The sequence below is a fragment of the Delphinapterus leucas genome, chromosome 7, assembly GCF_059928025.1.
Source record: "Delphinapterus leucas isolate spDelLeu-1000000601 "Yukka" chromosome 7, BTC_Dleu_Yukka2, whole genome shotgun sequence".
In the NCBI taxonomy this organism is placed as follows: domain Eukaryota; kingdom Metazoa; phylum Chordata; class Mammalia; order Artiodactyla; family Monodontidae; genus Delphinapterus; species Delphinapterus leucas.
In genome coordinates this window covers 50,340,735-50,360,689 of record NC_143135.1, presented here as the reverse complement: position 1 = coordinate 50,360,689, position 19,955 = coordinate 50,340,735, and the positions used below count along the sequence as shown (strand labels likewise).

Below are 19,955 nucleotides of genomic sequence, written 5' to 3'. Positions count from 1 at the left end.
ACAAGAAGCTGGGTGGTGGGGACCTATCTCCTCTGACTTCCTGTCCTACGACTCCTCCTCTTCCCCTTTGGAGAAAGCTTCAGTGACCCCTCCTTGACCTGTCTCACTGGCCACCTGCTTCCACACCACAGGCCCCCTGGGTTCCAAGCTCTTAAGCCAGTGCTCTGGCCTGTCCCATCTCAGCACCTCATTCTCTCCCCCTGTAAAATTTGGGATCGTCTCAGGGATCTCCAAGGACCCTTCTCACTCTTAATGGTCCATGGGACTCAAAAGGGTCATGGGGAAGGTGGGGACAGCCGCAGGGCCAGGTGTTTTCTTTATGTTGTCCCACTGAGTCTTCACAACTGTCCTGTGGTAGTTGTGAGTCTTATGAACTCCATTGAACAGATGTGAAAGCTGAGGTTTAGGGCAAGAATTCACTTGTGCAGTCAAACAGCTAGAAGGTAGCCGAGGCAGGATCAGAGCCCAGGTCCTTGAGACTCCAAGGCCGAGATCCCTTCACTCCCTTGGGCCTGCTTATTAGCACCATTGGGCCCTTCCGTCTCCTGGACCCTGTGGCTCAGAACCTACCCCTGTCTTCTGCCTTCGATCTCCCTGTACTGTGCCGTTGTGGGAGGGCACCCTGGAGTGGTCCCAGCTGAGCAAGAGCCCAGTCCTTACTGTGTGACCTTGGGGGGGTCACTTCACCTTTACGAGTCAGTCTTCTTATCTGTGGTGGCAGAGGCAGGAGTTAATTGAGTTTTAGGGGTTTGGATTCAGTGAGTTCAGGTTCAGGCTGGGCCTCTGCCACCTCTGGGTCTGAGTTTCCCTCCTCTACAGGAAGAACTTCCTTCTGTACAGGAAGTTGCTGGGCAGGTGGTTTGTAGAGGCTGTCCTGGCCTTAGGCCATGGTAAAGGCTTCTGCACTGCTGGACACAGAGTAAGGATGGAGAGCTAAGGCCATGACAGTCTGTGCCACCTGAGAGGTCCCTAGATGGGGCTCCTGAATCCAGGCTGAGGCCCTGAGACCCCTATCTGGATGGCTCTAGCTCTGACTTGGTGTGAGGGCAGCTGGAGGAAGTAGTCCAGAGCTGTCCTCAGGGCACAGACAGGCCCCCAGAGAGCATGACCCCAGCGAGTCAGGGTCTGGACCTTCAGGTGCAGGAAATCAGAGAGAGGAAAGGTCAGAGGTGGCTGGAGGCTTCAGGGAAGTCTTTGTGGAGATGCCTGGGTTGATCTGAGGCCATAGGGGAAGAGCACAGGGTCCAGAGTCCTGGCCATGTGGCCTTGGGCAGATTGCTGCCCCTGCCTAGGCTTTAGCTTCCTCATCTGTCGCATGTGAATAGTAGTGCTGCCCTGCCTGTCTTTGGGCACTTCATTCAAGTTGAGGACAAAGAAGGAAATCAAACGAACCCTGCCCTCAAGGAACTCCCAGTTGGATGCTGGGACAGACACTTATCACAGGAGCTGCAGAGATCCAGAGCAGGCCTCTGAACCAGCCTTGGGGGCCAGAGAAAGCTTCACAGAGGAGGAATTCTCAGATGATCTGTTTGGAATTGGGTAGAGAATGAGGAGTACAAGTTTGACAGCATTGGGAGCATTTCATACAGAGGAACAGCTGTGTAAAGACCCAGAGGCAGGAAACAGGGCAGTGCATTAGGAGAGCTGCAGGTGGTTCATTGTGGGTCTTGGAACTCAGGGGGCAGGAGGTGATTAGACAGCTAGACCAAGGCTCTAGGATTTGGGTCCTGGAGGTTCTAGGGTACCAAGGAGGGTTTTAGACAAGGTGGGTGGTAGGAGGAAGATGCTGCTGTATTTGTCTGGACAGACATGCCAAGGCCTGCACTAAAGCAGGGACTGTGGGGAATGGAGCAAGGGATTGCATCCAGAAAGATTTAGGAGGGATAAAGGATGGGACATGGTGGTTACAGCATAACTCTTGTGCAGGCTGGGATGTAAGATAGTATGGACGTGCAGCCCCCTGGGGGCAAGGGACTGGTGGGGTGGGTGCCTTCAGTCAGTGTCCATCCACGCTGGGGCTAGAAGAACCCTCAGCCCCCAGGCTGGCTCTGTTCCTCCATGACCAGGTCCCCAGGCTCTGGCTTTTAAACTTTAACAAGCCCCAGCTCAGTTTCCAGCCGAGAGTCTTTAAAGTTTCAAGAGATGAGAGAAAGGAGGCAGTCCTGGAGACAGATGGGTTTTCTTTCTTCCCCTGTGTCTCCATGCCTGGCTGGGCCACCTGGAGCCAGGGCTGCGGGTGCCATGACCCCGGAGGCCTGGTGCTCTTTAGGGTTCTGGGACCTGAGCTGGGCCGCTCCAGTCTGTTCATGAGGGGCCAGCGGCCACCGAGATAGATGGGAATTAAAACTCTATTCCCACCCTGCCCCCTTACCTTTACCCCTGATCTGGGCAGGTAAGCATCCACCCTCCCCCCCGCAGCAACAGGTGAGAGGAAAGGTACTCAGACCATGCATTGGGCTCGAGGTGTCTCTGTCCCTCCCTGTGCCTCACTTCAGCCACACTTGGTCAGGCCTCGATGCTCTGGGACCCCTGGAGCTGTAGCAACACAGGGAGTGGAAGAAAGTGTCAGGCCCAGAACTTAGTGATGGGTCCCACACCAAATACAGACTCCTCTCACCTGTCATTAAAGAGAGGCTGGGCAGGTGGCACTGGGCAGCTGGAGCTGTTCTCTGGGGTTTTAGCATAATAATTGCCTCCCTGCCTCTCAGCCTGGCTCCCTGAAGGCAGCTACTTGCTACCTCTGACCTCTCTGTAGAATTCTTATGTCTTGGGGCAGTTGAACAATGCCTGCAAGTTTACCTCCCTCCCCTTCCCCTCCGCCACCCAATGGGAGGTACAGCTAAATACTGCCTTTGGTCTCCTCTGCATTGCCTGGGCCATTTAATCTCATCCTTTGAGTTCCCTGTCACAACCTGCATCTAACCTTGGTTTCCTGAGAAATCCCGCCACCACCTCCTTGATGCCTCCTCCCTGTTTTTGGACCCTTCTGGATTGCCTGGGACCTTGTACTAGACCAGGGAAGTGATGAGTCTTAAGGCAGAGGCCTGACAGCCAGAGGGGATGGAGTTCCCTTGTGTGTCTCCAGCATTCATTCATTCAACACATATTTGTTGTTCACATACTGTATACCAAGTATATCCAGGAATTTAGTGGCAAACCAGACACATCAGACCCTGTTGTCATGAGTTTACGTCCTGAGGGGGAGACAAGCAAAATAGAAGCAAATAACTAAATAAGACACCAGATGGTTGTTGTGTGTTATGAGGGCAGGATGATGTGATGGGAGTTGTCTGGCCTTCTATATTTGGGCCTTCTGTGTGTGGAGCTGGATTGTATGTGCCTGTGTGTGTGATCTGGTCCTTAGTTGGGTAGATTGTGAGCCCCTCAGGGGCAGGGCACCTGACAAAGTCATTAAATCTATATTGAATGTGTTTGTGTGTGTGTGTGTGTGTGTACACGTGCCTAAGGTTGGGTGTATGTGCCTCTGAATGTGAGACTCTGTGTGTGTTTCTGTGTCTGGCATTACTTTGTGTGTGTGAGTCACACCCCCTCACTGCAGCAGAGTTGTCTCTGATCCAATTATGTCTCCTCAGCTGTCTCCCAGTGGCTTCCGCCCCCCAGCTCAGCTCTGGCTCTGCCTCGGTTTTCCCCTCCCTGCTTCCCTGCAGCCTCCTGTCTTTGCCTCTGGGCATGTCTCTGGGTCTCAGAGTATCCCTTTGGGGTGTGTTTTCTATCCCTGTCTCTAATGGTTACTGCCTCTGCCTTTATGTCTCTACTTGTTCTGTTTCCTCCTTTTTGTTAATCTGTCCTGTTATTTATTCATTCAACAAACCTCTTCTCGTGTCTCCCACCCACTCTGCCAGCCACTGTGCTGGTGCTGGGGACCTGGAGATGGACCAGACCTGGGCCCTGCTCTTAAGGCCTAGTGGGGAGACTGATGGAGATGGTGACAGCCCTTCGTGAGGACTCAGGTCGAGGGAGACGTGGCTGACAACGTGGTGGGGGGCAGTGGCGTCTGGGTGGGACCTGTGGGGCCCATCAGGAGTCAGGTGGCAGGCTGAGAAGGTCTTGGTGGGTGCGGACTAAGGGTGAGGAAGGAGAGGAGGCAGAGCCAGAGTGGGGAGGACGTTTTGATTAGGATTTGATCTTGAAGGCAGAGAGAGGCAGCAGAGGCTTTCAAGCTGGGCAGTACCATCATCACTGGGTTTTATTTTTTAATTTTTTTATTGTATTTTATTTGTGGGATCTTATTTCCTTGACCAGGGATCGAACCCGGGCCGGCAGGAGTGAAAGCTCAGAGTCCTAACCACTGGACCGCCAGGGAATTCCCAGCACTGGGTTTTAGAAAGCTCCCTGGCCCCAGGTGGCAGATCAGCCTGGGAGCCAGGAGACCAGTGATGAGGCTGTGGCTGCACTGGTCCAAGCAAGGATGGTGAGGCCTGCCTGGGTCTGGCGAAGAGGAGCTGTTGGGAAGGTCATGGCCAAGCAGAATCCCAGGTTCCAGGCACAGGCGGGGAGCAGAGGGGAGTGGGCATTGGGGTTGGATAATCCAACAGTAGTGGATATGGTGAGGGTGAGCCTATGGGCTGTCCAGGGGGTGACGCCCAGGAGGCTGTTGAAAATGCAGTCTGGAGCTTGCTAGAGAGCTTTGGGGGTATGAGGCCACTGGCAGCGCCTGAAGTCCTGGGAAGTGTTTATACAATTTGTGTTTGTCTGCTTGTCTGTGTGTCAGCCCTGGCCCCTGTCTTGTCTCATTGATCTCTCCGACCCCCTTTCTTTTCTTGCAGGCCCACTCACACTCTGCTTTTTCTCAGGTCTCCCTCCTCTGTCTGGCTCCCCCACCTCCGCCAGGGCTGGAGCAGAGTGGTGGGAGCTCCAGACCAGGAGGTCAGCTTCCAAGAGATCAGAGCAGGATGTTCCTCAGCGGCAGAGGCCTGGGGGTGGGGAGGTGGGGGTGGGGGTGGGGGTCCAGGGAGGCTGCTGGAGACTAGGTAGGGGAAGGGGAAGGGGATGGAGGCACAGTAGGGATGAGTCACTCAGCCCTGCGTGGAGAGCAGCAGAGGGGCCTAGCTTGGTCTGCCTGCGCAGACTCTGGGAGCTGTGTCTAGGGGAGACATGGCAGTACCTCCGCCTACCACCGGTCTCAGGAGGGCCGCACTTTAGGAGAGAAGATGGGTTGAGGTTATCTGGTGCCAGATCCCCTTCCCTTCAGAAGAGGTTGTCTAGTCATTTTACAGGTGAGAACTCTGAGGCTGAAGGTGGGGGAAGGAGAGCCTGTGACGGGCCCACACCAAACCTGCTCTCTGTGTCCTTCCAGCTCCCCTTACTCCAGGCAGAGCTGCCCCAGCAGCCCCAGCCCCTAGCGTGGACCCTCCAGGGATAGTCCTCATCTGGCCAAATGCTGGCGCACCTGGGATTCCAGAGCAGAGCCTGGTTCTTAGGGAACAGCTTCAGGGGTGGACTTTGGGTCGACACTGGGTTCCAGGATGATTCTTCACTTCACTTTTCTCAGCCACCATTTACAAAAGGGCATAATCTTCCCTCCTCATGGGTAGTTGAGAGGATGGAATTAGGAGAATTTGCAAGGCCCTAGTGCAGAGCCTGTCACAGAGCTGGCACGCTCTTAACGTTTGCTGAATGGTTGAATGAATGAACAGTCTGAGGTACCCAAGGGACAGCTCCATTTCCTCCCACGTCCATCCTTGTTCACTTGGGTTACCTTGTGGAACTGCATGAGCCTTCTCCTTCCCCCAGCCGGTCCAGGCCATTTCCAGTCCCCTCCAGCACCTCTGCCAGGAGCCTCTTTCCCCTCCTTACATCTGGGTGCCATCTGTTATTCTATTCATCCTGTAGGACTCTGCTTAGGTGTGCCCGTCCCTGTACCTGCATCCCCCTGCTTCCTTCTGTCCCTGCCATGAGCCCCCAGGATTTTCATGCCTGTGTCCCAGCTGAGGGTGGAAGGACCCTGAGTCCCCTCTGGCTTTACTCTCGGCATGGCTACACCACACAGAGCATTTCCAGGCAATTCAGCATCAGCCTGGGCAGCCTCAGGCCCATCTCAGCAGAGTCCAGGCTCCCAGGTCCAGGGAACGAGGACCTCGGGATTCTGGACAACACACTTAACCTAGAAAAAAAAAAGTATGGTTTCTTTATCTTATATAAACTCTATTGTACCAACAGTAACGAGAACCCAAAAATGATAAATTAATCCCCCAGTGCCTCAATTCCTGAGTAAAACGTCTCCCTGGTTCCTTCCAGCTCTCATTCAAGGGTGTAGGTAATTTATGTACAGTTGAGACCATGCCACAGATGCAAGTTTGTGTCCTCTTTTGTTCATTTAACATTGCATCTGTGGGAATTTGTCATATTGCTATAGAATCATTAATTCAGGAACATTTCTGGCAACTGCTCCCTGCCAGACCTCTTCTGGGTTCTGAGGGGCCCCTGCCCCTGCCCTGAGGGAGACCACAGTCCTCAGTAGCTGGGCAGTGATCTTCAAGGTGATGTATCATTCTTTTTTTTTTTGCGGGCCTCTCCGGTTGTGGAGCACAGGCTCCGGACGCGCAGGCCCAGCGGCCATGGCTCACGGGCCCAGCTGCTCCGCGGCATGCAGGATCTTCCCAGACCGGGGCACGAACCCGTGTCCCCTGCATCGGCAGGCAGACTCTCAACCACTGCGCCACCAGGGAAGCCCAGTGCAACCAGTTTTTGCTGTCACTAACTGGGTAACAGTTTTACCATATGTTCACAAGCAGTGGTTATTTTATATACTTTTGCTATTTACTAAATGTAAACTGATACTTCAGTACAGATTGAATTTACTTTTCTTTATCAGAATTATTAAAGATCTTACAGAAAGTCCCAGAATCTCCCTTCACCTGTCTCTGCCCCTGCCCCTTACACTCCATTTTATGAGGATGATGGCAGAAGTAGTAATCAGCCTCGAGTGCCACAAAGAGTTTTACAAGCGTCCAGGGGGTTTTCACAACGACCCTTCCTTCTGACCTCCACAAAGCAGTGAGGGCCACCAGGCACGGCCCCAGCACTCTAAAAGTCAGAGAAGCTCACGCGGGCATGGCCTCTTTGCTGGCTCACCTGTCCCTCCTTCCATTCAGGCAGCATTTCTTTACTAGACCATGCCAGGCACTGGGGGTGCCAAGACGAGCAAGGGGCCAGGATGAATCGATGCATCGCAGTGTGTGCTGATGAAGGGAGGCGGTGGGGTGGAGGAGGAGGCCCCAGGCCAACCTGCATAAGTTAGGGACATGGTAGGTGGCCTGGGCAGGACACAGCCAGGCTGAAGTTTGAGGGCAAAATAGCAAAGAACCAGCAAGGGGAGGTCATGGGAAAGCAGGACTTATTAGATCTCTCTCCTCCTACACACCCCCACCTCTGCTTCCCCTGATGCCCTGTGTCAGTGCCCTTGAGCTGCTCTTGAGATTTGGTGGGGAAATGGGGGGAAGGTCTTAGGGGTCTCCATTCTGGGGGCCCCAGAAACCCAGAGGCAAGGGCAGGTGCTCTAGCAGCTTGGCTCGATGATGGCTGTGTGGGGCCTTTGGGAGGGGCAGTAGAGGGCCCTGAAGCCAGCAAGCAGGTGGTGCGCAGCCCTGGGAGGAGGACTTGGAGCAGACAGGGCAGAGGGGCCGCTGGAGCTGAGCCTCTCACGTGCCGTGTGCCCTGGGTCAGTGTCTGTATCTCTCAACACCTGGACTGACATGGTGAGGGCAGTGCCTGGTTGTGGGTTGTGAGGGTGGAGCCTGTGGACTTGTGCAGGGCCCTGGTATAAGAGGGCCACGCACCCCCTCCCTGTGCATCCACCCTGTGGCAGGATCTGGGGCACTTTTGTTGTTTTAAACTTTGTTCCTTGCCCCTTTGTATCCTGCCCTTTGGTGTCAGCAGGAAATTGCTCCCCTCGGCAGGGCCTGAGAAGTCAGGGAAAATTGCTGGGGCCTAGGGCTGGAGAAGGGCAGCTGCTGCTGGGGGCTTTATGTACAAGTCTCATTTAATCCTCACAGCTCTGCTCCGAGGGGAGGATTATCCGTTTCACAGATGAAGATATTGGGATTCAGAACTGAAGTACTTTGCCCAAGCCAAGGCCACACAGGCAAAAAGCAGCAGGACAGAGGCCTATCTGACCAGACAGCCTGGAATTGCTGCGAGTGTGAGCTTGTGGGGCAACGCGATGGCCCAAGTCTTCTCAGAGGAGACTTCCAGGTACAGAGCTCCAGTGCTGAGCTTTGGAAAAGCACAGCCTTGCCTTTAAGCCCAGGGAGGGCTGAGGATAGAGTCGGGAATTTTGTTCAGAGGAAGAATCTCAGAGCTTCGCCTGCCTGGTCAGCAAGCCTTTCTGAATCCAGTGAGTTCTGTGTAATAACCATCAATTAGGGCTTCCCTGGTGGCGCAGTGGTTAAGAATTTGCCTGCCAATGCAGGGGACGCGGGTTCAAGCCCTCGTTCAGGAAGATCCCACATGCCGCGGAGCAACTAAGCCCGTGTGCCACAACTACTGAGCCTGCGCTCTAGAGCCCGTGAGCCACAACTACTGAGCCCACGTGCCACAACTGCTGAAGCCTGCACGCCTAGAGCCCGTGCTCTGCAATGAGAGAGGCCACTGCAATGAGAATGCTGTGCACCACAACAAAGAGTAGCCCCCTCTCGCCACAACTAGAGAAAGCCCGTGCACAGCAACGAAGACCCAACGCAGCCAAAAAAAAATTTATTTTTTTAATTTAAAAATAAATTAAATAAATTAAAAAATAGTAGGGCTTCTCTGGTGGCTCAGTGGTTGAGAATCCGCCTGCCGATGCAGGGGACACGGGTTCGTGCCCCGGTCCGGGAAGATCCCACATGCCGCGGAGCAGCTGGGCCCGCGAGCCATGGCCGCTGAGCCTGCGCGTCCGGAGCCTGTGCTCCGCAACAGGAGAGGCCACAACAGTGAGAGGCCCGTGTACCGCAAAAAAAAAGGAAAAAAAAATATAATAATAATAGCCATCAATTAACTAAGGCAGTCTTCAGTTGCCAGCATGTTTGTTTTAGCTGGGCCAGTCCTGCCCATTGATGAAGGGAGCAGAAAGTCCTGACACTTTGGGGTCAGGCACACCCAGGCTCTGGTTCGCTCCACCACTGTTAGCTTTGTGGCCTTGGTTAATCATTTTACCTCTCTGGGCCTCACTTTCTGCATCTGTAAAATGGGGGTGATGATATCCATCAGGGTGTTGGGAGGGTAAGAGACAATATCTGCACAGGGTGCAGCTTGACGCCCTTGACGGCAGAGGTGGTTTGACCTAAATTTCAGCCCCTGTGGCGTCCGTGGTCCAGGTGCTGCTGTCTCTTTTGTGGGATGATGAGTTAGTGATTTGGAGCACATGGTAATGGTTACTGAGGTGGTAGCTATTGTTTGGGGCTATGATTGATTTAACAGCTAGTGCTCCACCCGGGTCAGGAGTACTTTCTCTGTTTTAAATACAGTTCTTTTGGGAAAGGGTGATTTGCTTAATAGTTATTCCTTTAACAAAACTGCTAAAATGCAATGTGGTGAGAAGTCAGTACAGCCTGAGGCACGTTTCAGAGCCCAGATGGACCCCTTACCCTTCTCTGGGCCTCAGTTTTCCCAGTGGTGACCTGAAGCGTAGTGGTGGAAAAGATCATCTCCTGGGTCCCTAGGACTTTGGGATAATCCATGTGCCCCATATATCCCACGGGCAAGGATATTGGAGACCTGCTGTGTGAGGTCTTGGCATTTGGGCCAGACTTGGATCCATCTGTCCGTGTCTCAGTTTGCTTGTTACTGCCCTGGCCATTGGCCCTCAAAGCCACACCACAGCCCCATGGACATGACCTGACTTCATTTCCTCTGTCTCAGGTCAGCCATCTCCCTGGGTCCTGGGAGATACTTCAGCCCCTTCCCCCACCACTTCCCTCTTCTTGTGGAGATTCCTCTTTCTGTAATGCTGAGCACTGGGAAGCCATCTCCCAAAGAAGCGCGGGGCAAGGGGTGGGAGAGAGGAGGGTAGAGTGAGACACTGCTAGGGCACTGGACCCTGCTCTTTTCTTATTTATTTAAGCCTCCAGGCTTTTGCACCCACCAGTCTCTCTGCCTGAAATGCCCTCTCTCCCCTTTCAGCAATTCAATTTCTTTCAGGTTCAGTTGCCCTCTGATCCCACAGTTCCCATGCCCACCCCCTCAACCCAGCTCATTCTCTACTGGGATTTTATGTCCCCATCTCTCCCACTGCCCACTTGATGGGCCCTCTTTAGGGCAGGGCCCAAGTCTGGTTCACTTCCCAGTTCCCTGCTGCCCAGTTGCAGCCCTTGCACAGCTGGCTCCGGGCAGTAGTGAATGGATGGACGGAAGGGCAGGGCCAGGTGAGGCAAGAGAGGCGCCTGGGGCCCAGAATGTAAAGAGGCACATGCAGACACGGCCTGGTCCTGGCCCTGTGGAAGGGTGCGTGGCTGCTCGTGGAAGCCTGCTTAAGTAAAAACAGCTACTGTTTTGGGGGTATCTATGTGCCAGGCATATTGCATACATTATCTCATTTAATTTAATCACAACATACCCATGAGATAGGTACTTTTTTAAATTTTAATTTATTTATTTAATTTATTTTTGGCTGCATTGGGTCTTCTTTGCTGCACGCAGGCTTTCTCTAGTTGTGAGTGGGGGCTACTCTTTGTTGTGGTACGTGGGCTTCTTACTGCGGTGGCTTCTCTTGTTGTGGAGCACAGGCTCTAGGTGCGTGGGCTTCAGTAGTTGTAGCACACGGGCTTAGTAGTTGTGGTGCATGGGCTTAGTTGCTCCGCGGCATGTGGGATCTTCCCGGACCAGGGCTTGAACCCATGTCCCCTGAATTGGCAGGTGGATTCTTAACCACTGCGCCACCAGGGAAGCCCTGAGATAGGTACTTTTATTATCCCCATTTTTCACATGAGGAAACAAAGACTCAGGTGAGTTAAATCTTGTGCCTAAGGGGAGGAACTGGAATTGGAACCTGGGATTGCCAGACTCAAAGCCTGCAGGAGTCACCCCTGATGGCCTTCCTTGCTTGTCCATTCCCTTCTGACCATGGCTCTATGGGGTTCTGGGCAATCCCAGTTCTCTACCTCATGTGGTTTGGAGAGAGTGGAGTGTAGGGGGTACACAGTCTAATTTCTCTAGTGTCACCTGCTCCCTCTGGGCCTCAGTTTTCTCAGCTGTAAAATGGCTGCACGTGGGACTTCCTGCTGTAAACCAGGCCTTAAGGGCTTTGCAGCCAAGCATGGCTTGCTCCTTGGCTGAGCAACCCCGGCACTGCCTCCCGTTCAGTTCTGGTTTCCAGGAGGAGCTCCCAAGCGTCCAGCCAAAGTAAGTGACTTGTGCAGGGCCCAATGGATTCTGGTCACAGCCCCGCCCACCAGGTGCTCTCCAGTGACTCACCTCTACCCCTACTTGTCCCTCCAGAAGCCTCTTAGAATTACCTTGCCCATGTGGTGGCTGCAGCTGCACACAGGAACAATGCTGGATGTAATTTACCCCTCTTGGCTCATGCACGCAGCCTTCTGGGGGCTGTGGAAAGAGCCGGGCCCAAAGCCAGACTGGCCACCTGGACCGCCTCGGTTTCCTCACCTGCAGCGCTGCCTCCACAGCCTGAGTTCTCCCCTTCCCAGCAGGCCCCACAGCTGACCTTCCTCCCTAGGAGCCTGCCGTGAGCTTGGGAACCCTTTGAAGTTTCCTTTTTTATCTTAAAATGTTATGCAGAGTTTATGCTCAACTCAGTGCCTGGTCTGTCTCATGGCTCTGCGTGCTCCTCCCACTGCCTGCTGTCTCAGAGGGAGGCCCCTGGTCCTGAAGCCACAAAAGTCCAGAGGGAGAAGAGGCAGTCTGGGCAGTGTAGGCCTTTCTCAGAGTGCACCCAGCCGTGGGTGCAGCTTGCCCTGGGGGCACCAAGGCTGGCCTGAGGGAAGAGGAATCCCCAGGCTGGAGTCTAACCTACAAAGCATAACTCTTTTGTCACTACTCCTTCATATACAGTCACTGTCTGGAACAACACGTTTGAGGACTTGCAAAGCCAAGCCAGCTTGCATACTTGGATTTAGAGAAGTTGTGGTTTCCTCAGAAGCCACACTTGAGTGCTCCTTCATGGTTAAGGGTATCGGAAGATCCGGTTTTGAAGTTCTGCTGCTTTCTTGCCATATGATGTGGACAGGTTGCTTCCTCTCCTGAGCCTCAGCTTTCTATTCTGCAGCACAGCTCACCGGAGGGTGAAGAGTGAGTGTGTGTGTTGAATGTCAGGTGCAACACCCAGACCTCAGTGTGGCTGCACAGTGGAAGTTTGTCTGTATGCTCCTGACCATGCCAGCTCCGGCCTCTGCCGTCTTCTCCATCCCATCCTTCTCATCACTTCGTTCGATCACTCATTTATTCATTCACTCATGTTTCATTAGTCTCTCTCAGTCTGATATAGCTCCTGAGTCTTTCCTTGACTTTCATGACCCTGACACTTACAGGCCAGACATTTTGTAAAAGTCCCTCATTTGGGGTTTGTCTGATATTCCTTATGATTATATTTACATCATGCATCTTTGGCAGAAATATCACATAAGTGGTACCTGTATTTTTTTTATTGCATCCTATCAGGAAACATCCAGTTGTAACTTGTCCTATCACTAATGATGTTCACTTTGATCACTTGATTAAGGTGGTATCTGCCAGGCAATGTGAAATTACTGATTTGATGGGAAGGAACTTTGAAACTATATAAATACCCTATTCCTCATTAAACATTAAATTTATTTATTCATACCTGTATATACTTTGCTTTCCTATTTTATTCAGTGGAATATAATCTGTTACTATCATTATTTATTTTAATACACGAGTTGGCCCAGCTTTAGCCCATGGTAGGGGACCAGCTGTCCTGTTTGCCTGGGACTGAGGGATTTCCCGGGATACGTACGGACTTCCAGTGCTAAACTGGCAAACCCTGATGAGTTGGTCATGGAACCAGCGGGAGCCCTCCACGCTGGCTCCTGTGTCTGCTGGGCAAGGTCCCTATCATTCTGTCAGTACATTGTCCTTACTTTCTGGCACAGTGAGATGTTCCAGGTACATCTTATACTTACTCCGACGTAGCCCTGGAATTATGCATTTCTCCAAGAAGACCTGGAGGCAGGACCTTTGAGTATTAGGCTGCAGCACATCATGGGCACTGGAGCAGATGGAACTCATTCAGCTTCCCTACAGGCCACACTGTTCTCTCTGCCAGGGCCACTTGCTAGATGCCTACCTTCCATGCTGAGCTTCTCCATGAAGACTGATTCCCCACATGCCTCACCCCACACAGCTGACCACCTCCTCTGTGCCCCACTGGGCAGTTTGGGTACCTCCCCATTTCCAAGTTGGTCTCCTTTCTCAACTGGAAGCCTCTGAAGGACAGGCCTCAGATTCATCTCTGACTCTTCTATGCTCTGCACAGAGCTGAAGCTGGTTAAATGACTGGATCTAGTCATACCACCTGGTGGAGCAGAAAAGCAAACAGAGGGCAGGGAGGGAGGATGACACACAATGAGTCTTTGCAGGCTGGAGCTGTCCTTGAACTTTGGTTTTCTTAACTAAAATGGGGCTTATCCCTCAGAGTGCTGCTGTAGGAATAAAATGTGGTAAAATGTGTAGAAAGCCCTTAGCAGGTGGTGAGCGCACCTCTCAGTATCTCTGGGAAACATTTTTATTTAATTTTTTTCATTATTGCAGAAGCAGTACTATATATATTAGAAAATTAGAAATACAGACAGCAAAAAGAAAATAAAGCTATTATATGCTCATCATTTATAGATTGCCACTCTTAACACCTTAGCGATTGTGCTTCCCAGGCCTTTTCTGTGCATATATTTTTCCCCCAAAATGAGATTATATCATGCACTCCATTTGGTAACTTGCTTTTCTTCAGGCAGCAACCTCCACCATTTTGTTTCAGTAAATTTTCAGCACATCTAATTAATACTCAGATCATATTCATATTTCTCCTGTTGTCCCAAATATGTCCTTATAGCTGTTGCATCCAAGCCAGTATGTAATCCAGGACCACACTTTCTATCTGGTTATTTGTCCTATAAGTCTTAGTCTAGCCCAGTTCCTTCCTTATGACATTGACCTGTAGAAGAGACTGGACTAGTAGCCCTGCAGAATGTCTCACCATCTGGCTTTGTCTTGTATTCTTATGGTGACACTTAACTTGTTCCTCTGTCCATTGTATTTTCTGTTAAGTGAAGCATATCCAGGGCTTGATGAGTTCACTGGTGCCTAGAATACCCAATGGGTAGTGTCCTTCCTGTGTCCTCTCATCACCATTAGTGGTGCCAGGGCCTAACCCAAGATTAGGGGGAAGGTGATGTGACCCCTCCCTCATATGGTTGCATGTATTTACTTTTTAGTAGAAAGTAATGTGTGGTTCCCTTGGCACCGTCTGAACACCCAGTTCTGGGAAACCTTTTTAAACTACGCAATAGAACTTGTCCATTTGCTGAGGGGAACATGATCCTGGGGTTTGGGCTTTCGGGTGAAAAAAAATCACAGAACAAGGATATGGACTGAGTTTCATCTTGCTGAGTGTAAATCTAGTAAAACCTGGTTCTGTTTTTATTTGCTTTCCAGACACGTGATCTAGGTTAAATCCCAGCTTTGCTACTTACCAGCTGGGTGACCGTGGGCAAGTTCCTTAACCTCTCTGAGCCTTAAGTTCCTCTTCGGATTTCTTATCTGGTAGAGTTATTGTGGGGGTTAAATAAAAAAAAAAAAAGTGTCCTCGGCTCTTTTCTCCCCTAGATGGAAAGCTCTTTGAGAACAAGGCTAATAAATAGTAAGAAATCCAAAGATGTTTGTTGGGGGAATTCCCTGTGGTCCAGTGGTTAGGACTCCTGTGCTTCCACTGAAGGGGGCATGGGTTAGATCCCTGATCGGTGAACTAAGATCCCACATGCTGCACTGGCGTGGCCAAAAACAAAACAAAACAAAACCCAAAACAAAACAAAACCAAACAAAAAACAAAGGTGTTTGTTGGATGGCGGAAAAAAGAGAAAAAGGAGGGCAAATGGTGATAAGTACCAGGTGATAAGTACCATGGAGGAAACACATCATCCATTTAGGCATTTGTTTGTTCATTCATGCTTTCATTTCATTTAACATGTACTCGTACCAGGCTCTGTACTGAATCGACTGAACCTCTGCCCATGAAGTTCAGGGACCTGGAGGGCACAAAGAGATTCAGTGTATGGCAGTCCAGAAAGTGGTCTGGGTAATTCAGGAAAACTTCCTAGAGGAGGAGACTGGGATGAATGGGGAGGTTTGGTGGTGGCTGAGATGGGGGAGATAGTCTCTGGATGCAGGGGCTTTTTCCTGGCACAGGTGGCTTCTGGGAGGGCTGGACAGGGCTCATGGCAAGAGGTGAGCCCATGCTGGCTTCAGAGGTCACTGCTCCTCCTGTCCTCCTTCTCCTCCTCCCTCCTTGCCTGTCTGCCCTCCCATCCCCTAGCCAGGACTTTGAGCCCTGTGTGACCTTGACAACCCATGTGTCTGTCTGCAGTGCCGGATGGAGTGCCGTGATGTGCCAGCAGAGACGCTCTACGACGTCCTACATGACATTGAATACCGAAAGAAGTGGGACAGCAATGTCATTGAAACTTTTGACATTGCCCGCTTGACAGTCAACGCTGACGTGGGCTATTATTCTTGTGAGCAGACGCAAGCACGCCGATCCCAGCCCCCTCCACCTCCATCCAGGCCTCCCGCCCAGCCTCCTCCTCCCCCGTTCCCTCCTTGGGGTCACTCCCATGGCCAGGCTGCTCAGAGACCTGAGTGCAGAGATGTAGGGCTGCCCTCGCTGAATCCCTATCCACTCCCAGACACTTGAGCACACATACATGTGCACTCACAAACACATACGTACTCCCATGTTCAAGCATACACATTCCACACAAACACACATGCACAGTCATGTACAAAACCCACAGCCACATGCCACCTACTCACAGTCACACATTTCATGGACACGCTCACAGTAATACTATTGTTTTCTCATACACTCACATTCACATATGCAAACAGATCAGGCCAGCAAGGTAAGGGCTGTGTGAGGCTGTGAGGAGCAGGGATGGCTGGATGCAGGAGGGGAGAGGGTTCTGTGCTATCTCTTTGCTAGTTGCAGAAACTAGGTCTGGTGGTGGTGGTGGGGTACATGTTTGGACCAGGGGGAGCTGCCAGTTAACCAGGCATCCCTATGTCTCTGGGCTTTGCCACGACCTTTCAGGCAGGCAGGCCAGTGGTCTGGCTGAACTGTCCCTTGCCCTCTACAGGGAGGTGTCCAAAGCCCCTGAAGAATCGTGATGTCATCACCCTCCGCTCCTGGCTTCCCATGGGCACTGATTACATCATTATGAACTACTCAGTCAAACATCCCGTGAGTCAACCTGCCTTCCCTGCTGGGTGGGCAGGGGAAGGTGCCAGCTAGGGCCGGGCCAGCAGGCCTAGCCCAGGGAGAGGACCCTGGCTGCTACCAGGACTTCTCTGTGACTTCAGGCCAGGCAGGAAGCCTTCTGTCCCTGTTTCCTTCCTATACAGTGAGAATAATGGCTCCTGTCTTCCTGCTGGGGCTTTCAAGCAGATGAGGAGAGGGTGGTGTGGGCCATCACTGTGGACAAGTGGGTGGGATGGACTGGCTGGGAAAGGGGGAGCAAGAGGTGAGAGGTAGGGTCCTCTGACCCTCCCTGAGTCTGGGTCTCCATGGCAGGCAGGACAGGCAGGTGCAGCTGGCCTGGGCAAGGGTGTGTGTGTGTGTGTGTGTGTGTGTGTGTGTGTGTGTGTGTGTGCGTGTGTGCGTGCGTGTGCACGCGCTCATGCGCGCCCATGTGTTTGCTCATGAGCCCTGACCCCAGACTTGGGTCTTTCTAGAGGGGAACAGGGGAAGCTTAAGAGGGGCAAGGATGACTCCTGACTCCTCCCTTTCTCCTCACCCCAATAATCAGGCCTGGCCTGGAGTGGATGCCAGGGGATGTGAACCAACTCTGTGTGTGTGTGTGTTAAGTGTACTTACAAAGACACCTTCTTTTCCCACACCTTGAGTCTCACCTCCCTGTGCCTTCCATCCCCAGAAATACCCACCTCGGAAAGACTTGGTCCGAGCTGTGTCCATCCAGACGGGCTACCTCATCCAGAGCACGGGGCCCAAGAGCTGCGTCATCACCTACATGGCTCAGGTGGACCCCAAAGGTGAGGGCTTGGCCCTGGAAGCCCATCATGGGATCCTTCTGTATACCTCAGGGGATGCTTGATCTACTGGGATCCAGAAGGGCCTCTGTTAGGAGGTGTTTTGTATTTGGGGGCATCTACACCCAAAACATTCTTTGAACCAAAGTTTGAGGTTTTACAATGGTTTGAAAAGCAAGGGCCAAGGTGGTAGCCACTGCTCCATGACGAAGCTTTTAGCACTCTTCATGGACTCCCGCTCCCCCACGCTCTGACTTGCTCCCTGCTCACTGGCTGCTCCCACTCTGCCTTGTTGGCTTCCATCCTGAAGGTCTGGGTTTCCTAGGCCCCAGTCCTTTTTCCCTTGGGAGGGCTCAGCTACTCCCCAGGCTTCTGTGGCTAGGTTGACCACATGTTTCTCTTTGCTGAGATCCAGATCCCTGTGGCCATTGGCCTCTTGGACATGTCCCTCAGGGTGTCTCTTAGGACCTGAGGCTCCCTGTGTCCAATGATGAACTTACTGTCTCACTTCCTAACTTGCCCCTTCTCCTAAGTCTCTTCCCTCCAGTCACTCATGCCAAAAACCTGGTGGTTGTCTGGGGTCCCCTCTTCTCAGCTCCCAAATCTAGCCACTAATTATTGATTTTACCTCCTAAATAGCTCCTAAATCTGTCATTTCTTTTCGTACTCAGCGACCTTGTCTGTCCATACAGCTACCAGAGGGATTTTTCCAAAGGACTTATTTCCTTGTGACTCTCTTCTGCTTAAAGTCCTTTTGTGACTTTCCATTGCCCTCAGAGTAAAGTCCAAGCCCCCTCCCCAGGTTTCCCAGTCCCTCCTCATAGCTTACACCTTCCTACCTATCTAAGCAGCCCTTTCCCTCGGCCTAGAAACACCTCTCTGCCCTTACTCATCCCTCCAGGGCTGCTTCACCACCTCTATCCCTGATACCCAGAGGACTTGCTGGCTCCCTGCCCTGTGGACCCATCCCCCTCTAGCAGAGTACTTGGCATACTGTTGGGGCCCCCCAGACAGTGAGTTCCTCTCTCGGTCCCCAGGGCTGGTCCAGGGTGGGTATCACTGAGTGAATGTGGAGTGAGTGAAGGAATGGATGAATGACTAGAGGAGGGGTAAGCCTTGAGCATCTTTGCCTGGGTATGCCCCCAGCACCACCGAGGGCCCACTGGCCCAGGCCCAGAGCTCCCCGGCACCTCACTGAGTGAGTTTATTGTGTGTCAGAGGCAGAGCAGACACTTGGGAATCAGACAGGGTGGAGAGCTGGGTTGTGGATTCTAGGTCAGGACAGGCTGGAGTGCTTAGCCAAGAGGTCTATGTAGCACCTAGGCTTCCTGGGCCAGGGGGCTTGGAAGGGCAGGCAGAGCAGCGGATGAGCACCAGGGCCATTCAAGGTAGAGGGACGGGTATGAGAAAAGGGAGGTCAGTGTGAGTAGAGGGGAGGCAGCAGGTGGGAGCTCGACTGGCCAGGATTTCAACCCAGGTGTTGCCTGTGGTCACCTAGGACCCTGTGGTTTTCTTTTGTGTAGCCCTTGGGCTCAGCAGAGGGCAGAGGCAGGGGGTGGTGGAGGTGGGGGGTTAACAGAGTTGAGCCTGAGGACCATGGTCTGAGGTAGAAAGAGGGGGTGAAGATGATGAAGTCTTACAGGACTTGCCTCACAGCACCCCCTCCCTAAGGAGAAGAGCATGTCCTCCCTGGAAGCCCCAGGCTGGAGTGAGGGGGCTGGTATGTGTGTTTGTGGGGGGCTGGTTCCCTGAGGTTGCTGCTTCCCTTTTCTCCTCACTACCCGTTCCTGCCCTCATAGGCTCCTTACCCAAGTGGGTGGTGAATAAATCTTCTCAGTTCCTGGCTCCCAAGGTGAGTGGCCTTGGGACTTTGCGGGTGTGGAGGTTGGGGGAGAGGGTTCCAGGATGAGGGGGTGGGGTCAGGGGCGGAGCTAGGGCTGAGGGGCGGAGTTATGAAAACCGGATCAAGAGTCAGGATCCTGGGAGCTGCGGACTGAGCCGCTGGAGGGCGCGGGAGGGGATGTGCTGAAGACAGTTCGCTCCCACCTCACCCCTTACTCGGCGGTGCGGCGGCTCCGCAGGCTATGAAGAAGATGTACAAGGCGTGCGTCAAATACCCTGAGTGGAAGCAGAAGCATCAACCGCACTTCAAGCCGTGGCTACACCCAGAGCAGAGCCCGTTGCCGAGCCTGGCGCTGTCGGAGCTGTCTGTGCAGCACGCGGACTCGCTGGAGAACATCGACGAGAGTGCGGTGGCAGAGAGCCGGGAGGAGCGCATGGGCAGCGCGGGCGGCGAGGGCAGTGATGACGACACTTCGCTCACCTGAGCGCAGCACCACGGCAGGGACCAAGACAAGACGGGGCGGAGCCCAAGGGTGGCGGATGCTCCCGCGCTTTCTTCCCTCCCCCACTCCTTGCGCCTCCTGGGGACGCTGGGCTCCGGTCCAGGCTGGTGCTGCGGCGTGGCTGGACACAGCCCCAATAAATGGTCCCACAGACTCAGCCGGCTCATCACTGTGCCTGCTTCCCACTTGCTCAGGGCACAGGCACCGCCCTCGGTCCCTCTGTTCTACAGTTCATTTTGTTAATTTTATTATTGATCACATGGACTTTGCTCCTTTAGATATCCCCTCATTTCCCGATATGCAGCTCGGAACACACCCTCTCCTGTCCCTGGTGTGTTCATTATCCTTGCATCCATTCATTAGTTCACTCTTCATCCA

General features: G+C 52.8%; 1 protein-coding gene across 2 annotated transcripts in view; it reads left to right on the top strand.

Annotated features, from left to right (window-relative positions):
- Window positions 1–19,955, top strand: part of STARD10 (StAR related lipid transfer domain containing 10) — a 23,943-nt gene extending 3,988 nt beyond the window's left edge. The window contains exons 2-7 of one of the 2 annotated variants that reach the window (XM_089915295.1): window positions 8,016–8,214; window positions 15,554–15,701; window positions 16,323–16,426; window positions 17,118–17,235; window positions 19,032–19,084; window positions 19,314–19,955. In XM_089915295.1, the coding sequence (XP_089771421.1) occupies window positions 8,050–8,214; window positions 15,554–15,701; window positions 16,323–16,426; window positions 17,118–17,235; window positions 19,032–19,084; window positions 19,314–19,559 (834 nt within the window). In that variant the 5' untranslated portion in view covers window positions 8,016–8,049 and the 3' untranslated portion in view covers window positions 19,560–19,955. The remainder of the gene's footprint in view (window positions 1–8,015; window positions 8,215–15,553; window positions 15,702–16,322; window positions 16,427–17,117; window positions 17,236–19,031; window positions 19,085–19,313) is intronic. The other variant, XM_022593738.3, reaches the window with a different exon arrangement.